This window comes from Mesoplodon mirus, assembly GCF_964341445.2.
Source record: "Mesoplodon mirus genome assembly, chromosome: 15".
Classification (NCBI taxonomy): Eukaryota; Metazoa; Chordata; class Mammalia; order Artiodactyla; family Ziphiidae; genus Mesoplodon; species Mesoplodon mirus.
The window spans coordinates 48,087,242-48,102,858 of NC_138991.1; the positions used below are offsets into that span (position 1 = coordinate 48,087,242).

Sequence of the window (15,617 nt, forward strand, 5' to 3'; positions counted from 1 at the left end):
TGAGATTTCTTTTCTTTCCTGCATTTTGTCTGTCTTGCTTCTTTTTTCTGGTTCTTGCCCTCACCCTCTGACTAATGATCCCCTGCCCACTTAAAAACCTCTGATGGCCCCTTAGGACCGACAGGACAATAATCCAAACCCCTCATGGCCTGGCGTTGGGGACCCTTCCCAGTCCTGCCCAGGGGAGTGCTTGCGGCCTCATTGCCTCCCTTTCTATCTCTCCTGTGCCCCACATGCTCACATTCCAGCTACTCAGAAGGATTTTTTCTTCATTTTCAAAATTAAAAAAAAGTTTTGATTAAAAATCTACTGCCCTGAGACAGTCACTGGTAGCATCTGAGGAACTGTTCTCCCATGTGCTTTTCTCTACGGATCTGCACGAACCCGCACTTCTTCACAAACAGGATCATCTCACATGTGCTCTGTTTATCACGGGCACTTTTTAAAAATGAGTTTTGTTCTCTGTGCTCAGAATGCTCTTTTTCCTCGTGTGCGTTTGGCAAACTGCCGGTCTGTCCAGGTAAGCACAGGCACTCGCTCCTGGTTGTGGGCTCCTGCTGGTCTCAGAATGTGCAGCTGCTGCAGCAGTGACCTCATTGAGGGCTGTCTTTGTTGCCTGACCAGAGGGTGCCTGAAGGGCAGGGCCACCCAGGACAGTGCCAGACCCAGCAGGGTCTCCACAAATGGGACTTAATGCAGTTAACACACGACTGCCCGCCACCCGCTGTGTCCATGTGTCTGTCTCTGGGCTCCTCTTCCCCTGACCTGGAGGGTCTCCCAAGGCACCAGCCTAAGTCTCTTACTCATTTTCATGTCTCCCTCTCATCCATTTCTATCAGCTTTCAGTTCTGTCCGACAACCCGAGAATCTAGGTGTTTGGTGCCCTGTCCTGTTAGGTTCAGCCCTTTCTGGGTCAGAGTCAGTGAGAAGGAGGTTTATCCCCCAAACCAGCCTCCCTCCCAGCTGCGTTTCTGGCCACACTATAGCCAGTCCAGTTCCAAGGCGGAAACGCTATATCACACATTATTGTCCTTGTCCTCATTTGTGTTTATCCTGTTTTGATTTTTAGCCTTCTGGCTTGTATTTGTTGTACAGATGCTCTGTGTTAAACAGGTCGCTGTTTTCAAAGAAAATAGATCACGTCATCCCACCACTGCACTCACGGGTGTTGCCGTGTTCCCACGTGCCCTCTGGGCTCTCCTCTAAGCAGCTGATGTTTCCCAGTGACTTTATGTTCTCTGTTACTGTTATCATTAGTGGTGGTAATAGTAGCATTTTGCTTATCTTCTTCTACTTTTCCACTGCTTGGCGCCATTCTTACTTAGAAAGAAATGTTGCTCTCATTTCTCCCCTTCTTTCCACTTCTGCTGCGGGGTATCCCCCTTGCCCTCAGGCGTCAGCCTCGTGCCTCTCGTGCCTGGATGGCCGCTGCATCTCCCTCCTTCACCCCGCCCTGGCCTGGCAGGCCCTCCCAACATGGGCTCGTCTTCTCACAACCTTGCAGGGAACCTGCAGTCACTGCCTCCTCCCTACGACATGGGGTGCACGTGGTTCTTGGGGTGCCCTCTGTGACCCAGCCCAATCCCCTAACACATTTCCCTCCGCTCCCTGTACATACCCCCCCACCCCCAATAATCGTTCTAGCGCTAATGGCTACTGTGCACATGGCACTAAGCGTGCGGAAGGCCCCACGCCGAGGGCCCCATGTAATTCCCACGGCAGCCCTGAAAAGCCAGGACTGATGTTATCTCTATTTTACCGATGAAGCAAACAGTCAGGCGGCACCCGGCTCGTTAGTGGTAGGCTTGGTCTTGAACCCAGGTCTCGGTTCTGAGGTGCCGCCTGTGTCTTCAGCACTGCCGTCTGTCTCCTGCTGGGCTGTGCCAGTTCTCCACCCTCTCACCTGTGGTTTGGGCCCCCCTCCCTCTGCTCTGTCTGCAGAACTCCTCCTGGCCTGCCTGGCTGCGTCTGCCCCCAGCCTTTGAGACCTCTGAGGTTGTCCCGCCTCACCTGATTGCTTTCTTTTCTGAATCCTCACTGTACTGAGTCTATACCAGTTGACCTAAGATGTAATTGTCCTCTGCTTCCTGCGTTGCCCGTTGAGACTGTAGCTTTGCGTATTGCATGTGGCACCTATCATGGGGCCTGGTCACCCTGAAGAGCCCCGTAAGAGCTGTCGGTGGCCGGTTCTTCCTGGCCAGGCTGTGTTTCTTTGGTGATCCTCTTTTCCTTTCCAGGGGACGAACTGCCCGAGCTGGACAACATGGCCGACAGCTGGCTGGGCTCTGTCGCCAGAGCCACGATGCAGACCTACTGTGACGCGATCCTTCAGATCCCTGAGCTCACCCCGCACTCCACCAAGCAGCTGGCCACCGACATCGGTGGGTCCCTGGGACGGGTCAGGGGAGGGTCAGCTCTGGCCTGTTGCATCCGTCAGGCCCCCTGCCCTCCAGGAGCGTTGTCCCAGGTCTCCTCTCAACTTCAGCTCTGGGTTTGTCTGTGAAGCTTTGTTAAACATGTGGACTCCCCAGGCCCCACCCCCAGAGATTCTGACACAATAAGCGTGGATAGAAGCCTAGACACCAGTGTTTTGACAGGTGTCCCCGCGGACTCGGATAGCTGCCGAGGCTGAGAGCCATTAAGCGGCGCTTTGCCGGGATGGGTTGGGATGAGTGAGGCAGACTTGTGTGATGCCGCCTTGCCCCGCCTTGCCCTCTGCCCATCGACAGAATCATCATGCAAACTGACGTTGAATAAGCTCTCACTGTGCGCAGGCATGCCAGGTGCTGAGCCAAGCACTCGCGCACCCACTGGCTTACGCAGTCTTCAAAACTCCCCTGTGAGCTCAGCACCCCTGCCTTCATCACACTGTTAAGGAAGCGGGGGCACAGAGCACGTGCATCACGAGGCCACCCAGCCAGGGTTGCCCCGTGGTCTCCATCCAAGTACCTGCCTGCCTCCCGGGTCACAGGGGCGTGTGCCCACCTGCTCCTGCTGGCGCAGGTCCCTGGAGGTGATGCCGCCTGCAGGGTGCTCTGAGGCTGGGGGTACTGCAGGCAGGTGGTCGGGGCGTCTCCCTAGCCTCTTGGTATCAGTCCATTGCCTGCCTGTTCTTTAGCTGGAGGCAGCTCTTGGAGCGGGCGAGGGAGAGGGTGGTGGGAGCCTTAAAGATTAGCTCCTTGGGGACCCAGCCAGAGCTTTGCCCTGGGTGACCCCAGGCCCGAGCCAGCCTTTTGTTTTGCTGAGGAAGAAATGGAAGTGAGGCCTTTAGGCCCTTTGCTCCGGGTCCCAGAGCAGTGAGTGATGGGGCCAGGCCTGGAACCCAGCTGCCCCAACTCCCAGCTCTGTGCTCATTCGTGGTCAGCTCTCAGCCGTTACAGGGCAGCAGCCAGCTTTTGTCATCTCACTGGGCACAGGTTCAGAGAAGAGATGAAGAGGTTCAAATGCTCGTCGGTGGTCCCTGTTGGTATAGGCGGGAGCATCGAGGAGAGAACCAGCGGAACTAGTGAGTGAGATTTGGGGGTGGTCCCTAGAGTTCACTTGTCCACGTCGCGTCTCCCTCCCTGTTAAGCTGCCGTCCACATCCATCTGCTCACTCGCTCAGCGTTGACCGAGTGTCTGTTACGTGCCAGCCGTCATGCTAGGAGATGGGATGCAAGAGAGGTTTGGACAATTCCTGTGCTCACTGAGCTTACGCTGTGAGGGAGTGTGCTTAGGGGCCGGGAAGTTGCCAGGTGGTAACACGATAGAGAGCGGAGAGGTCTGTGGCAGTGCGTGGCCACCTTAAAGATGCTCAAATTAAGCATTAAAATGTAACAAAACCAGACACACTCTTGCTGTCTGAACAGAAGATGTCAAGGATATATTGGGTAGATCACGGGCTGCTGCTTCGCAGGTCCTGGCCGACAGTCGAGGGGAACTCACAGTTTTATGGGTGAATATGTGCCACAGGCAGGTGCCTGACTGGTTGGTGGTGCCCTTCCCAGGAAGCGGCTCGCTGGGACGTGAGTCAGGCAGCCAGGGCAGAGCGGGCACCTCCTATGGGCTCTGCCCTGAGCTGGGCCTCAGAGAGAAGACACAGGGAAGATAGAGCGGTGCCTGGAGCTCCAGCCTAGTCGGGCAGAAAAGATCAACGTGGGTGGTCATCAGAACATGGAGGGACCTGCCGGGTGATGCGTCTCCCGGTCCCTCAGAGCAGGAAGAGGGAGGGGCTGGAGAGCGCCCTTCCTTGGGCTCGGCAGCCGTGCTGCCCAGGAAGAGGAAGGGAAGGAGCAGCCAGTTACTGACCACCTGCGTCACGTCAGGCGCGTCCGCGGTCCTTGTCCCACTTCATCCCCCGAACATGCTGCCTGATGGGTACGAACTGCATCCACAGGTGGAAGTAGAGACTCGAGAGGTGGATGGAGTCACTGAGGTCACCCTGACCTCGGAAACCCGGTTTTCTCCTCCACTCTGCCGGCGCTTCCTGAGCTTGCCTGCCGGTTGGAGGGCAACTGCTGCTTTTCAGAAGGATAGGAGCCTCAGACCCTCTCTTGGAAACGCTCACCGACTTGGCCTGGGGGTGGGCTCAGTAATCTGTCCTAACTCGTACCCTAAGGGGTTATCTGGGAGGTGTGGGAACTGTGTTACACCAGGCCTGGCGTTACCCCTGCACCGTCCAAGTCCCCGCTGTAGGGGCTCTGCTGGGAAATCTTCGGGAGCTGCTTAGATAAGCCCTGTGTCTCCTGACCCCTTGGGTTTTCCATGTCGTCAGGGGGGTCCGCTGGGGAGCAGGGCTGGGAATGCAGGAGTCCCCAGGGTAGAGCTTCGGCTGAGGTCAGCTGGCTGGGCTGGAGAGCTGAGTGTGCAGTGGGAGTGGCGGGGATGGGGCGATGTTGGCAACTCCTTTATGAGATTAGAATTCCTGGGTCCAGGCCGAGCTCACAGGCAGGCCTGACCCCTTGGAAAAGCCCTCAGAGTGAAGGCTTGTGGGCTGAGGGCAGACCTGGCAGCCAGCACTTGGGGGTTGGGGGGAGTGTCTTGTCCCTTACCACGGGGAGGCCTTTGGGGCTCATCCTCTCGGTGCTGAGTGTGTCGAGCTGTGTCTGTCTGCGCCCACCCCACAGACTACCTGATCAACGTGATGGACGCCCTGGGCCTGCAGCCGTCCCGCACCCTCCAGAACATCGTGATGCTCTTGAAGGCCAAACCCGAGGATTACAGACAGGTCAGCAAAGGCCTGCCCCGTCGCCTCGCCACCACGGTGGCCGCTATGCGGGGTGTGGACTACTGACCCTCACGCACCTGGCTGATAAGAGGGTCGGGGCTGGAGTTCCGGGGCCACAGAAGGCCCCAGAATGGATTTGCTCTAAAAATCCGCCTGGGATTGGGCAGAATTCGTTTCAAAAAGATGTGGTTTGTTTGTATAATCAAAAAGAAAGGTTGTACGTTAGAGGTGTATTATTTATCAGGGAGGAATTTTCAGATGATTTTTTAAATGATCCTGTCCTGAAAGTGCAATTAATAAATACTGTGAAATGAAAGACGGCTGTTTTCTTTCCTCAGTGAATATTTGGGTGCTTCTTATGTGCTGTGCTGTCTGCACTGAGGATTCAGCCGGAAAGGATAATCCCAGCTGGTTCAGCCTGCTCGTGCCAGCCCTCCGGAGGGGCACTGCCGTGAACGTGGCCTCTGAACCAGCCCCACTGGGCTGCCAGGGCCGTGTCTCTCTGGGTTTGTCATCCAGGGATTCCCACACATTCTGTCCCCACAGCTTTGGAACCAGTTTGGCTGGCCCCGAAAGAGCATCAGCTGCGAATCCACACCAAGAAAAATATTTTGGTTTCTCATGTGGTGGATCACAGACTGTCCATGGCAGGGCTCGAGCCTTGGCTCCTGCCTTGGAGTGGGAGCTGGTAACCTGGAAGGTGAAAAGAGCTGCTTTGAAGTGGAAACCTCTTTGCAGTGACCTCTGTGCCAGTGTGGGTGAGAGCCACTAGGACAGGCTTGGTCTTGATTCCCAGCTTTGCCACCTTCCAGCTGTGTGACCTTGGGAAAGTCATTCGCCTCTCCGAGCCTCATTTCCTAATCCGAAAAACAGGGGTCATAATGGTACCTAACTCATAGGGTTATTTGAAGAGCCGCTGAGACACAGTGGGGGCAACAGCATGTAGTAAGTGCACAATAGCTGCTAATTTCATAGTCCTCTAGCGTCTGTAACCTACCTTCCCTTTGGGAGTAGAGGCGGGAATTACAGAAGGCCATTTTTCTGGGCAATTTTGGCCCTGCTAGACTTATTTGTCACCCCTAAACGGCTCTAATGGGACCCCAGAGTAGGAATAGGACAGCCCTTATCTCCTTTAGATCCGGAGGGGAGAGGAATGCCTGTCTGCCTGACCCAGAGCCTGCTTTTGGAGATGGGGCCATCATCCATCTTCACCCCGGCCCTCAGTACTCCCCAAGAGAGGGATGGCAACTGATACCCACATCAGCCTGGTCCCCGTCTCCCGTCTACAAGCAGCTTTGGGGGCCAGAAGCTCCTTCCCACTCTGCTTCAACGTGTCTCTGAGCAAAACTTCTCACAGGAGTCTGTAAGGGGCTGCCCGCTGTAGATACACCCCAGGATGGCCAGGCAGCATCTCCCGTCCCCAGTCACAGTGGTAGGTTCAGAATGAGCATGTGGCCCAGGCTGACCCAAATGAGCCTCACTGTCGAGGCTTTTGCTGGGACACTGTGAAGGAAAAGCTTTCTTCCTGCTGTGGTTCCTGAACTGAGGGAATGGAGTCTGGGACTTTGGAGGGAAGAGTAGCATATGGAGAGAAACTGTTTGAGAGGGATATCAACACAGAAGAAAATACAGCCTGTAGCTGAACCCTTGGATACAGCCGTGCTTGAAATCCCTGGACTTTAATTATAAGAACCAATGAATTCCCCTTTTAGTTCAAGTTCAAATTAACTTGTGACCAAAGGGCTGGCAAATGGAGTTAGATAATAATCATTGCTCTGCCTGCCCCAGAGCCTCAGATGAGATAATAAATATGAAAGCCCTGGGCTTCTCTGAGGAACTGGTATTCTTATGACCAGAAGTCTCGCCTTTGTCACTTACAAGAATAGCAATCTAGTCTAGCACCTTACTTTACCTCTCCAAGCGTCAGTTTATTTACTTGTAAAATGGCATGATCATATTTCTTAGTGGTTATGAGAATTCAATGAAATAAGACTTAAACTACTTGGCCTGGTGCCTGGCATGTCATAAGTGTTTGATACAATATAGCCATTGTTTAAAAGCAACCAATAATAGTGAGTGTGGTGACAACTGCCACCATTGCTATTGATAAAAGTCCCAGTCATAGTAGTAAGTGTGGTAATTACCAAGAATTGAGACTCCAGCGTACAGACTCACCTGGCCCTGAGCTCGGAAACCCGGCTTCCCCGAGGCCTGCCCCACTCAGTCCCTAGCAATGCTGCCTTTGGCTGGAGTGGCATCAGCCTGTGACACCTCCTTCCTCCACAGGTGCCATCGTGGGCACTTAATGGGAGGACAGCTTGTTTGCCTTTCAGGCCAAGGACCCAGGTGTTCTAGCCCAGCAGGGCTGGGATGCCCTGGTCCCAGGGTCTGAAGCACGAGCGCCGTCACCACCAGGGCCAGCAGGTGACAGCAAGGCCCTGCAGTGGTCAACGGTCTGCAGCTGCCAGACCACGTTCTTCTTTGGTAACAGCTCCCTGATCTCTCTTTGGGAAGCCATTAGGGTTGCCATATTTAGCAATTAAAAATACAGGAAGCTCAGTTAAAATTGAATTTCAGAAAAACAGTGATTTATTAATATGCCCCCAATAGTACATGGATGTATGTCTACTAAAAAATTAATTTGCTGTTTATCTAAAGTTCCAGTTTAACTTGGTGGCCTATATTTTATCCAGCACCCCTAAGAGCCATGTCCCCACCACCCTCAGACCATGTGATTCTGCTGGGGGCCAACTGGCCTCAGATATAGGCAGGGTCTGACCAATCCCAGCAGTCTGCCAGTTGGGCACACTGATGATTGGCTCAGAGACAGGCATGTGACCCACTCAGTGACCAATGAGAGTCTGCCTGGGAACTTACTGTGACAACTGGGAAAGAGGTGTGCTCTCCTAGCTGAGTTTGGAGTTGCAGATGGCCCTTTGCTGCTGTAAAGTAAGGACAGCCTGCCTGGGAAGCCAGAGAGAACAGACATCACTCGAGCTGCTGGAGATGCTCTTGCTTAAGCCAGTTTTGAGTATTTCTCCCATCTTACCTCTCTTTCTCTCTCTCTTGATTCTTGCAACCCAGAGAAATAAGTTGGATGACACTGAAAAAGGCATAAAGCCACTGTTTCAGGGACAACTTGAAAGCACCTTTAAAAATCACCAGCTTGGACCTTTCTTTGGCCAGGTCTCTGCTCTCGAGTTGTTATGAATGCCCTTCCACCCCCAGAGATGCATCAGGGCACTCTGGCTGCCGAGTCAGACAAAGAACAAAGCTAGACTCCATGTTTTCTACTTTTATTTCCCAGAACAAAACATGTGCCACCTGGCAGGGCCTCTGATGCCTGCTATCCACCAAAGCTGCCCTCACTAAACCCATTCACAAGGTCACAAGCATGCTGCCTGTTCATCTCTGGGGCAGACGGTGACCAGCCCTGGGAGGGAAGTGGCCTACCTCCAGGGGAGGATGCTCCGGGTCTTGGAGCCTGGCTGGGGGCATCCCAGGCCAAGGATTGGGTCAGGTTGGAGGGTGCAGGCAGGAACACAATTCCCACATCCGTACCAGCACCGTTACTTCACGGAGCCCTCGGCCTGGGACTGGCCAGGAGCTGCTGGCTCTCTGTAGAGGGACCTGGACTCTGGCCTTGGCCACCTCCCATCCCGGGCCTGTGGAGAGGGCATCATAAAATGCGGCCTTGAGCAACGGTCTCCACTGCTCAGGTCCGAATTCCTGGGCTGCCCGGGATGGGCAGGGTCTAGATGGCATCACCCTCGTTGTCAGACTCGATGATGTCCAGTGGCTGCAGACGCAAGGAGTCGTAGTTGGGGGGTGGGGTGCCTGGGATGGGAGGGGTCTTCTCATGGGGGTGGGGCCCAGCATCGGGGCCGTGTGTGGCCGTGTCAGGCTGGAAGCCAAAGTTGGTGTGGGCCTCCACCAGCTCAGCCACGGTGGGCGGCGGGCCGTCGTAGCAGGCCTGGGCCCGCCTCTGCCGCAGCCTTTTGGCGAAGGCCACCAGCCTGATGATGGTGATCCACAAGAAGTCGATGATGATCTCCCCGAACTCGATGAGGCACAGCACTGAGCCCCCCATCCAGAAGCCAAACTGTCCTCCCAGATTTGAGAGCAGCCAGACAATCTGTAGGGAGCAGGGGACTGAGGGCCCGGCCGGGGAAGGGGGGCTGGTCGGGCCACAGATTCCTGCCTCAAGCCCAGCCTCACGGGTTCCTGTGAGGTGGGTTGTTGGCCGGGAAGGGGGAAAGGGTGAACGTCTCAGCCCAGGGAAGTAATGTGACACTGCTTAAGGGACCTTCCTCATTCCTCTGTTGGGCTCAGGACCCTCCCCACCCTCAGGGTACCAGGTGGAGGGACTGTAGGCAGGGCTGAGGTGCCAGGAGCCCCCAAACTCACGTTATTTGCTGCTGACTCCGCAATGGTGCGATAGTTGTATTCTTGGAAGTAGATGTTGAGCTTGATAACTCCCTTCCTGCAGGAGGCAGCAAAGGGAGCTGGTGCCCTCTCCCCGACACACACACACACACACACACACACACACACACACACACATGCGGCAGCAAGGGCCCCCCAGCCCTCCTCTGGCTCACGTGCCACTCCCAGCCGTGGTGAGGTCCAAACAAGAGCCAGGAAGGGCCCCTCTAGGCCCTGGGGCCACAAAAGGCAGCACTGCCCAGCACCCATCCTGTGTGCCCCTTTCTGAACCAGCTCTCCAGAGGACCCTGGGGCCCGAGACAGTCCTGAGGATCAGCTCTGGGCTCCCCTCTCCCGCCCCCAGCCCATGTACAGTAGGCTTGACATAGAGTCCTGAGCCTTGGCTCTCTGTCAGGGGACCTGAGATGCTCCTCAGAAAGGCGATGCCCTCTCACCTCCAGGCTTCTGCCGGGACACTGCTGCCTCTTCTTGTTTGTCTGGACATTTACTCCTCCTCCTTGGAGGATCAGCTCAAGTGTCATCTCCCTGTACAGACCTCCCTTATCTCTCAGGAAGAAGGAGCCTCCTTCCCTGCTGGGATCCCACAGGAAGGGTCCTGGGCAGACTCCCATCATCATAAGCCCTGTTCGCATACCTCTGTCCTCTAGACTCGAACTTCCTGATAGACTGAACCTTCTGTCTTTCTTGTGCTCAATGCATGTTTGCTGAATGGATGGAAAAGTGGTTGAATGGATGGAGGGTGGGTGGGTGGATGAATGAGTGGAAGAATGGAAGGATGGACAATGGAGGGATGGATGGATGGATGGATGTGTAAGTGGAGAGGTGGATGGGTAGAAGACTGGAAGGATGGACGATGGATAGATGGGTGGATGGGTGGATGGGTACAAGGATGAAAGGACTGAGGGGTGGATGGCTGGATGACCAGGTGACAGATGGAAGAACAGGCTGTCCTTTAGGAGGCGGTAGGCTCTGAGCCCCCCTGGCTGGCCTCTCTCTCAGTGCTCCCCCTCTAGGCTTGCTTCTGAATCTGACCAGTGTGAGAAGGTGTCTGAGTAGCTGCTCTATGCCCAAGCCCCTCCCCTGAGGCTCTGGTTCCTCCTCTTTTCTGCCTTCCCTGGCCCGTCCAGACTCTGAGCTCACCTGTTCAAGGTGATATTGGTGCTCTGGTCCCGCTCCTGAGACAACACGTGGAAAATCCAGTCCTGGAACCCAAAAAGGCAGCTGAAAACAACGGTGCCTTGCAGCATCCCCTCCCAATCATGGGCCCTGCTACCTGTGGAGGCAGACCATAGCCCTGTATCTTCTTGAAGCCCCTGGGGGACCATGTGTTGGCACAGGGAGAAAGGGGAGGGTGACAGTGCACGCCGTGGCTGCTGTTCTGGGGAGAACGCACTCGGGTCTCTAGGCTCCCCCCCGTAGGCCCGGCCTCCCCGTGCCAGCTCTTTCCCACCTCTGGCCCTTGCACCTGCTGTTCCCTCTGCCCAGATCCTCCCCAGACCTGCCCAGCCTGGCTCAGCCCCATCCTCCAGTTTTAACTCAAATGTCACCTTTTTTAGGGAGGTCTTCCCTGACTACCCTCAGGCCTTTTCCCCCAGTTACCCTCTCATCATGTGGTCTACCCTATACAGCCATTTGAAACGATCTTATTTCTGTATATTGTCTGTCTCTCCAGGTAGAAAGTACGCTCTGCAAGGGCAAAGGACTGTGTGTCTCGCTTACTGCCGTGTCCCCAGCACAGTGCTTGGGGGACATGGGTGGAAGGAAGCGGGGAGGGAGGGGATGGAGGGACGAACACCCCTCTGTAAAGTTCCAAACGGCCTGCAGACCTCTGCCCAGACCTGCCTCCCGCCCAAAGATGGGCAGCCAGGAGCTTGGCCGCGCCCCTGACTCACCTCAGAGGACTCAGAAGGCCAGACGGCCATGGAGATAGTCATCTTGTACTGAGTGTCACTGGAAGAGAGAAGGCAGCCTGTCACTGTCCCCGCCCGCCCCACCATCCACAGCCCGCCCCGCCACCCACACGAGCCTCCAGGCAGGACTCACTTGCAGGACTCCTTACAGATGTCGATGCAGGTCTCCCTCTGCGCCAGGCTCATGCGCAGGGCCGAGTAGCAATAGACTGAGCGGTAGGGGGTGGGGAGAGAGACTCTGAGCGGGGTTTTGTGCTTTGAGCCTCTGGCTGCCCTCTGCCCTCCTGGGCCCTGGGCCACCTGAGGCCTGTGGTTAGGTTGAGTGGGGGGAGTTATCTCAATCCGAACCCCCCTGGTCATGGAGAATCACTTACATCCACCCCCAACCCGCCCTGTCGCCAGCCATTTCACCCCAGCCTGGCCTGGGGGATCCTCTCCCCAGACATCCCAGCCCCAGCTCGGCAGCATCAGAGCAGCTTTCCCTCCACTTGTCACCCGATCCTGGCCGGTGGGCCGGGGTGATGGGGTCATGTGGGAAGGGATGGGTGGCTGGAAGGGGTGAAGTTTTCCCCTCTTGTCCACACATTTTGTTAGTTTTAAGAGGTGGTAGGGGGCTTCCCTGGTGGTCCAGTGGTAAAGAATCCGCCTTCCAATGCAGGGGATGCGGGTTCGATCGCTGGTCAGGGAACTAAGATCCTACCTGCCACAGGGCAACTAAGCCCGCGGGCCACAGCTACTGAGCCCGTGCGCCTCAACTAGAGAGCCCGTGTGCCGCAAACTACAGAGCCCATGTGTTCTGGAGCCCACGTGCCACAACTAGAGAAGAGAAAATCCACAAGCTACAGGTAGAGAGAAGCCTGCGCGACGCAACGAAGAGCCCGCGCGCTGCAACGAAAGATCCCGCACGCCTCAACGAAGATCCTGTGTGCCGCAACTAAGACCCGATGCAGCCAAAAAATAAAATAAATAAATAAAAGTTTAAAAGAAAAAGAGGTGGTGGGATGCTCTTTGCTGCTGACAACATCCATCGGTGTTTGGACTCCAAGCCTGGATCGCAGCTCAGTGTGAGCCCAGCAGGGGCTCCTCCGCCTGTGGCTTCAGGTCTCAAGGACAAATTCTCTCCCGAACATACGTTTCATGTGTACACTTAATGGAGTCGAAGAGTAGGGGGAGCGGCGAGAGGGGCTGTGGTCTGAGAGGACGGGGACGGAGGGCGGGGAGCTCCGACCTCCCTTGTGGTCAGGGCCTTCAGGGGGCAGCTGGCGGGTGGCCGGTCCCCCGGGGCTCCCCACTCACCCCAGTCTGGGAATTCCCGGTTGTTGCAGTATTTCTCTCCGCGGGGCAGCGGGTACAGGTAGTGGCCACAGCTGCAGTTATGGATCATGTGGTCTTGGAAGCAAGAGCCAATACAGGCCTGGGGGTGGAGGAGGTACAGAGAGAATGCAGACTTGACGGTGATGTCCCCGTCCCAGCCCCGGGGGAAGGGGGCCTGGACAGCTTGCTGCCCAGGCCACGGGGGCTGGGGGGGTGGGGGGAGGGGCCCCTCCCGTGCAGAAGCGGTGGCCGAGCCTCCTCCAAGTTGGGGCGTGGCGGTCCTCCCCTGTCCCTGGCCCCCATAGAGGGACTCAGGCCAGATGTCGGCTCTCTGAGGATGGCCCCTGCCACCTTTCAGAGTTGGGGCCCCACGGATGACATGGGGAGGGGTGGCTTGTTCCAACACTAAAGCTGACTCTGAGGGACTTCCCTGGCGGTCCAGTGGTTAGGACTCTGTGCTTCCACTGCAGGGGGCACGGGTTTGATCCCTGGTCAGCGAACTAAGATCTGCAAGTGGCCAAAAGAAAAAAAAAAAGCTAACTCTTAGATAGCTCTTGTCACAAGGCTGCCAGCAGGTTTCCGAGCCCTTTACGTGGAAGGACCCAGAAGGGAAGACAGGCAGGCTTGCCCTGTGCTCCTTCTTCCTGGAGAGAAACACTCAGGGAAGGCGAGAAGTGTGCTGTGAGTGCTCTGACTGGATGGAAGAGGAAGTGACCTTCTACAGAATGTCCCCTGGTTGGGGAGGGGGGAGGGGGAGAGTGGACCCAGCCCTCCCCTCCCCCCGCCCCGGCCCCAGGCTGGATGAGATGAATCTACTCATACTGGGTTTTCAGGTCATTCCACTCAGAGATGAGATATGTGTCCCAGGGCCAGCCCTTAGCCTCCCAGCCTCAGTTTACTCCTGTCACTCCCATCGGCTCAGGCGGGGAGGTCGGCTTGCCATGGGGCGCTCAGCGAACGGAAGCAGCCATTCCTCACGTCTCTGGCTGCCCAGTTTCCCAAGTGCTGCCTCTGGAGGACTCCCTGCTCCCACCCTGGCCAAGGAGCCCACAGCGTCTTTTCCGCTCTCCTGCCTGCTGCTTCCCAGTAACGCATCCTCTCCTCTGTTCTCCCTGGTAGACCTGTGGGCTCCCTGCGGGAGGAAGTGGCCGGGGGGAGGTGGCAGATGAAATGGCACAGCGGGAGGAGCGGGTCTGGAGGGAGGTCAGGGGCAGTGAGGTCAGAAGGGAGCCCTGACTTGGCCAAGTGTCTCACACTCGCCCAGACCTCACTGTCTCACCTGGAAGGCGGGAGTCCTCTCCAGGGCCCAGCTGAGGCTGGGCTAGGGCGGGGCCTGGGTGGGCCGAGCACCTGACCAGGGCCTGGGGCTTTGCCAAGGTCTCCGGCCAGAGTGGTGACTGCACTGGACGAAGCAAGAACTGAGGTTTTTCTGGAATGAGGTCTCCAGGGCTGGGGCCTGAGGCCTCTGGCCTCCTCCTCCGTGCTCCCCACCTCCCTGTGCTGTCTTGTCTGTCCATCTGTCCCTCCAGAGGCTTGGAAGGTTCCCTGAGCTCTCCATCGCAGGCAGAAGCCCCTCTAGACAGGAGGGTCAGAGTGCGGGGTGCCTGGGGTCAGCTGGATGGAGTGGGCGGGCAGGCGGGCATGGGGGAGAGAGGAGTCTCCTGACTAAGGCAAACGGGAAGACCACACCTTGCTTGGGGCTCTCAGACACGGAGCCAGGCACTGCCCTGGCCCTTGTTATGCCTCAGTTTCCTTATCCACCAAGGCAGACTGGGCTGGAAGAAAAAGTGTCAGCAAGTGGTCACTTTTGCAAAGACTCAGTGTGTCCTCTCCACTGGGGCCAGGTCTGAGGCCAGGCCTCCTGGGCTGACCTTGGAGATCAGGATAAGGGGGAAGCCCCCCAGCTGCAGCAAGGGGGATTGAGGCCAGATACAAAGAGGGACTTCTCAGGTACATCAGTGAGGCATTTGGACTGGGGTCTGTAAACCCCAATTTCCTCATTCTTAAAAAACAGTATCTACATCTTAGGGTTGTTGTGAGGGTTAAATGATTTAATGTATATATGTGAAGCATGTGGAACAGTGCCTGACTGGCACACAATAAGCCTGCTGTTATTAGTATATTAATACTTATAATAAATAGCATATATAATAAATGCTATTAATAGCATAATACGTTAACAATAGTTAGTAATTATTGTTAGTATATTATTGCCTCGTAGGGGTATTGAAAGGATTAAATGATAATGTAATTCATGTAAACCCTTAATATACACAAGGCTTCTTCTTGGGAGACCCCAGAGCAAGACCCCAAGGGCACACCTACAAAGCAGGGTGGAGAAGCGGCCAGCCCTGGGCCCTGGTGAGAACCAAGATTAGACTGGCTCCCTAGCCCCCAGGGCACCCTGTGGTCCCAAAGATCCAGCAGAGTCAGCCTTGCTGGGATTAGCTTTCCCAGAGACCTCAGGCCTCAGGCTAGGCAGACGTGGACGGGGGCCCCAGGGTCATGAGGCTGCACCGTCTTCCCACCTGGATGGAGTAGGTCGTGTTGTAGTCGCTGTAGAGGTTTCGGATGGGGACGTCGGAGCCGTTCATGGTGCACTGGCTGTAAGGCTCGCCCTTGCGCTCCAGCTTGTCCTGTGTGAGAGGTTGTTTGTGGGGGGCCCCTGGTCACCCCTAGGAAGCCCCCTCTGTTCCTCCCTCCCATCTAGCATGCAGGTCTAGGGGATGCTGAGAGGGGAT

General features: G+C 56.1%; 2 protein-coding genes across 7 annotated transcripts in view; one reads left to right on the forward strand and one right to left on the reverse strand.

The window, feature by feature from the left end:
• The window catches only part of COG7 (component of oligomeric golgi complex 7), an 86,087-nt gene extending 80,565 nt beyond the window's left edge, over positions 1 to 5,522 (forward strand). Inside the window, exons 16-17 of the mRNA XM_082643456.1 lie at positions 2,238 to 2,381; positions 5,106 to 5,522. Coding sequence (XP_082499582.1) covers positions 2,238 to 2,381; positions 5,106 to 5,272 — 311 coding nt within the window. The 3' untranslated portion in view covers positions 5,273 to 5,522. The remainder of the gene's footprint in view (positions 1 to 2,237; positions 2,382 to 5,105) is intronic.
• Positions 2,404 to 15,617, reverse strand: part of SCNN1B (sodium channel epithelial 1 subunit beta) — an 80,731-nt gene continuing 67,517 nt past the window's right edge. For 3 of the 6 annotated variants that reach the window (XM_082643458.1, XM_082643459.1, XM_082643457.1), the window contains exons 7-13: positions 15,405 to 15,512; positions 12,859 to 12,976; positions 11,696 to 11,771; positions 11,545 to 11,602; positions 10,793 to 10,854; positions 9,614 to 9,689; positions 8,487 to 9,341 (exon numbers count right to left, since the gene is read on the reverse strand). In XM_082643458.1, coding sequence (XP_082499584.1) covers positions 8,961 to 9,341; positions 9,614 to 9,689; positions 10,793 to 10,854; positions 11,545 to 11,602; positions 11,696 to 11,771; positions 12,859 to 12,976; positions 15,405 to 15,512 — 879 coding nt within the window. In that variant the 3' untranslated portion in view covers positions 8,487 to 8,960. Of the gene's footprint in view, positions 4,112 to 7,778; positions 8,171 to 8,255; positions 8,310 to 8,486; positions 9,342 to 9,613; positions 9,690 to 9,723; positions 10,178 to 10,792; positions 10,855 to 11,544; positions 11,603 to 11,695; positions 11,772 to 12,858; positions 12,977 to 15,404; positions 15,513 to 15,617 lie in introns of those variants that run through there. The other 3 variants (XR_014295982.1, XR_014295983.1, XM_082643460.1) reach the window with 3 other exon arrangements.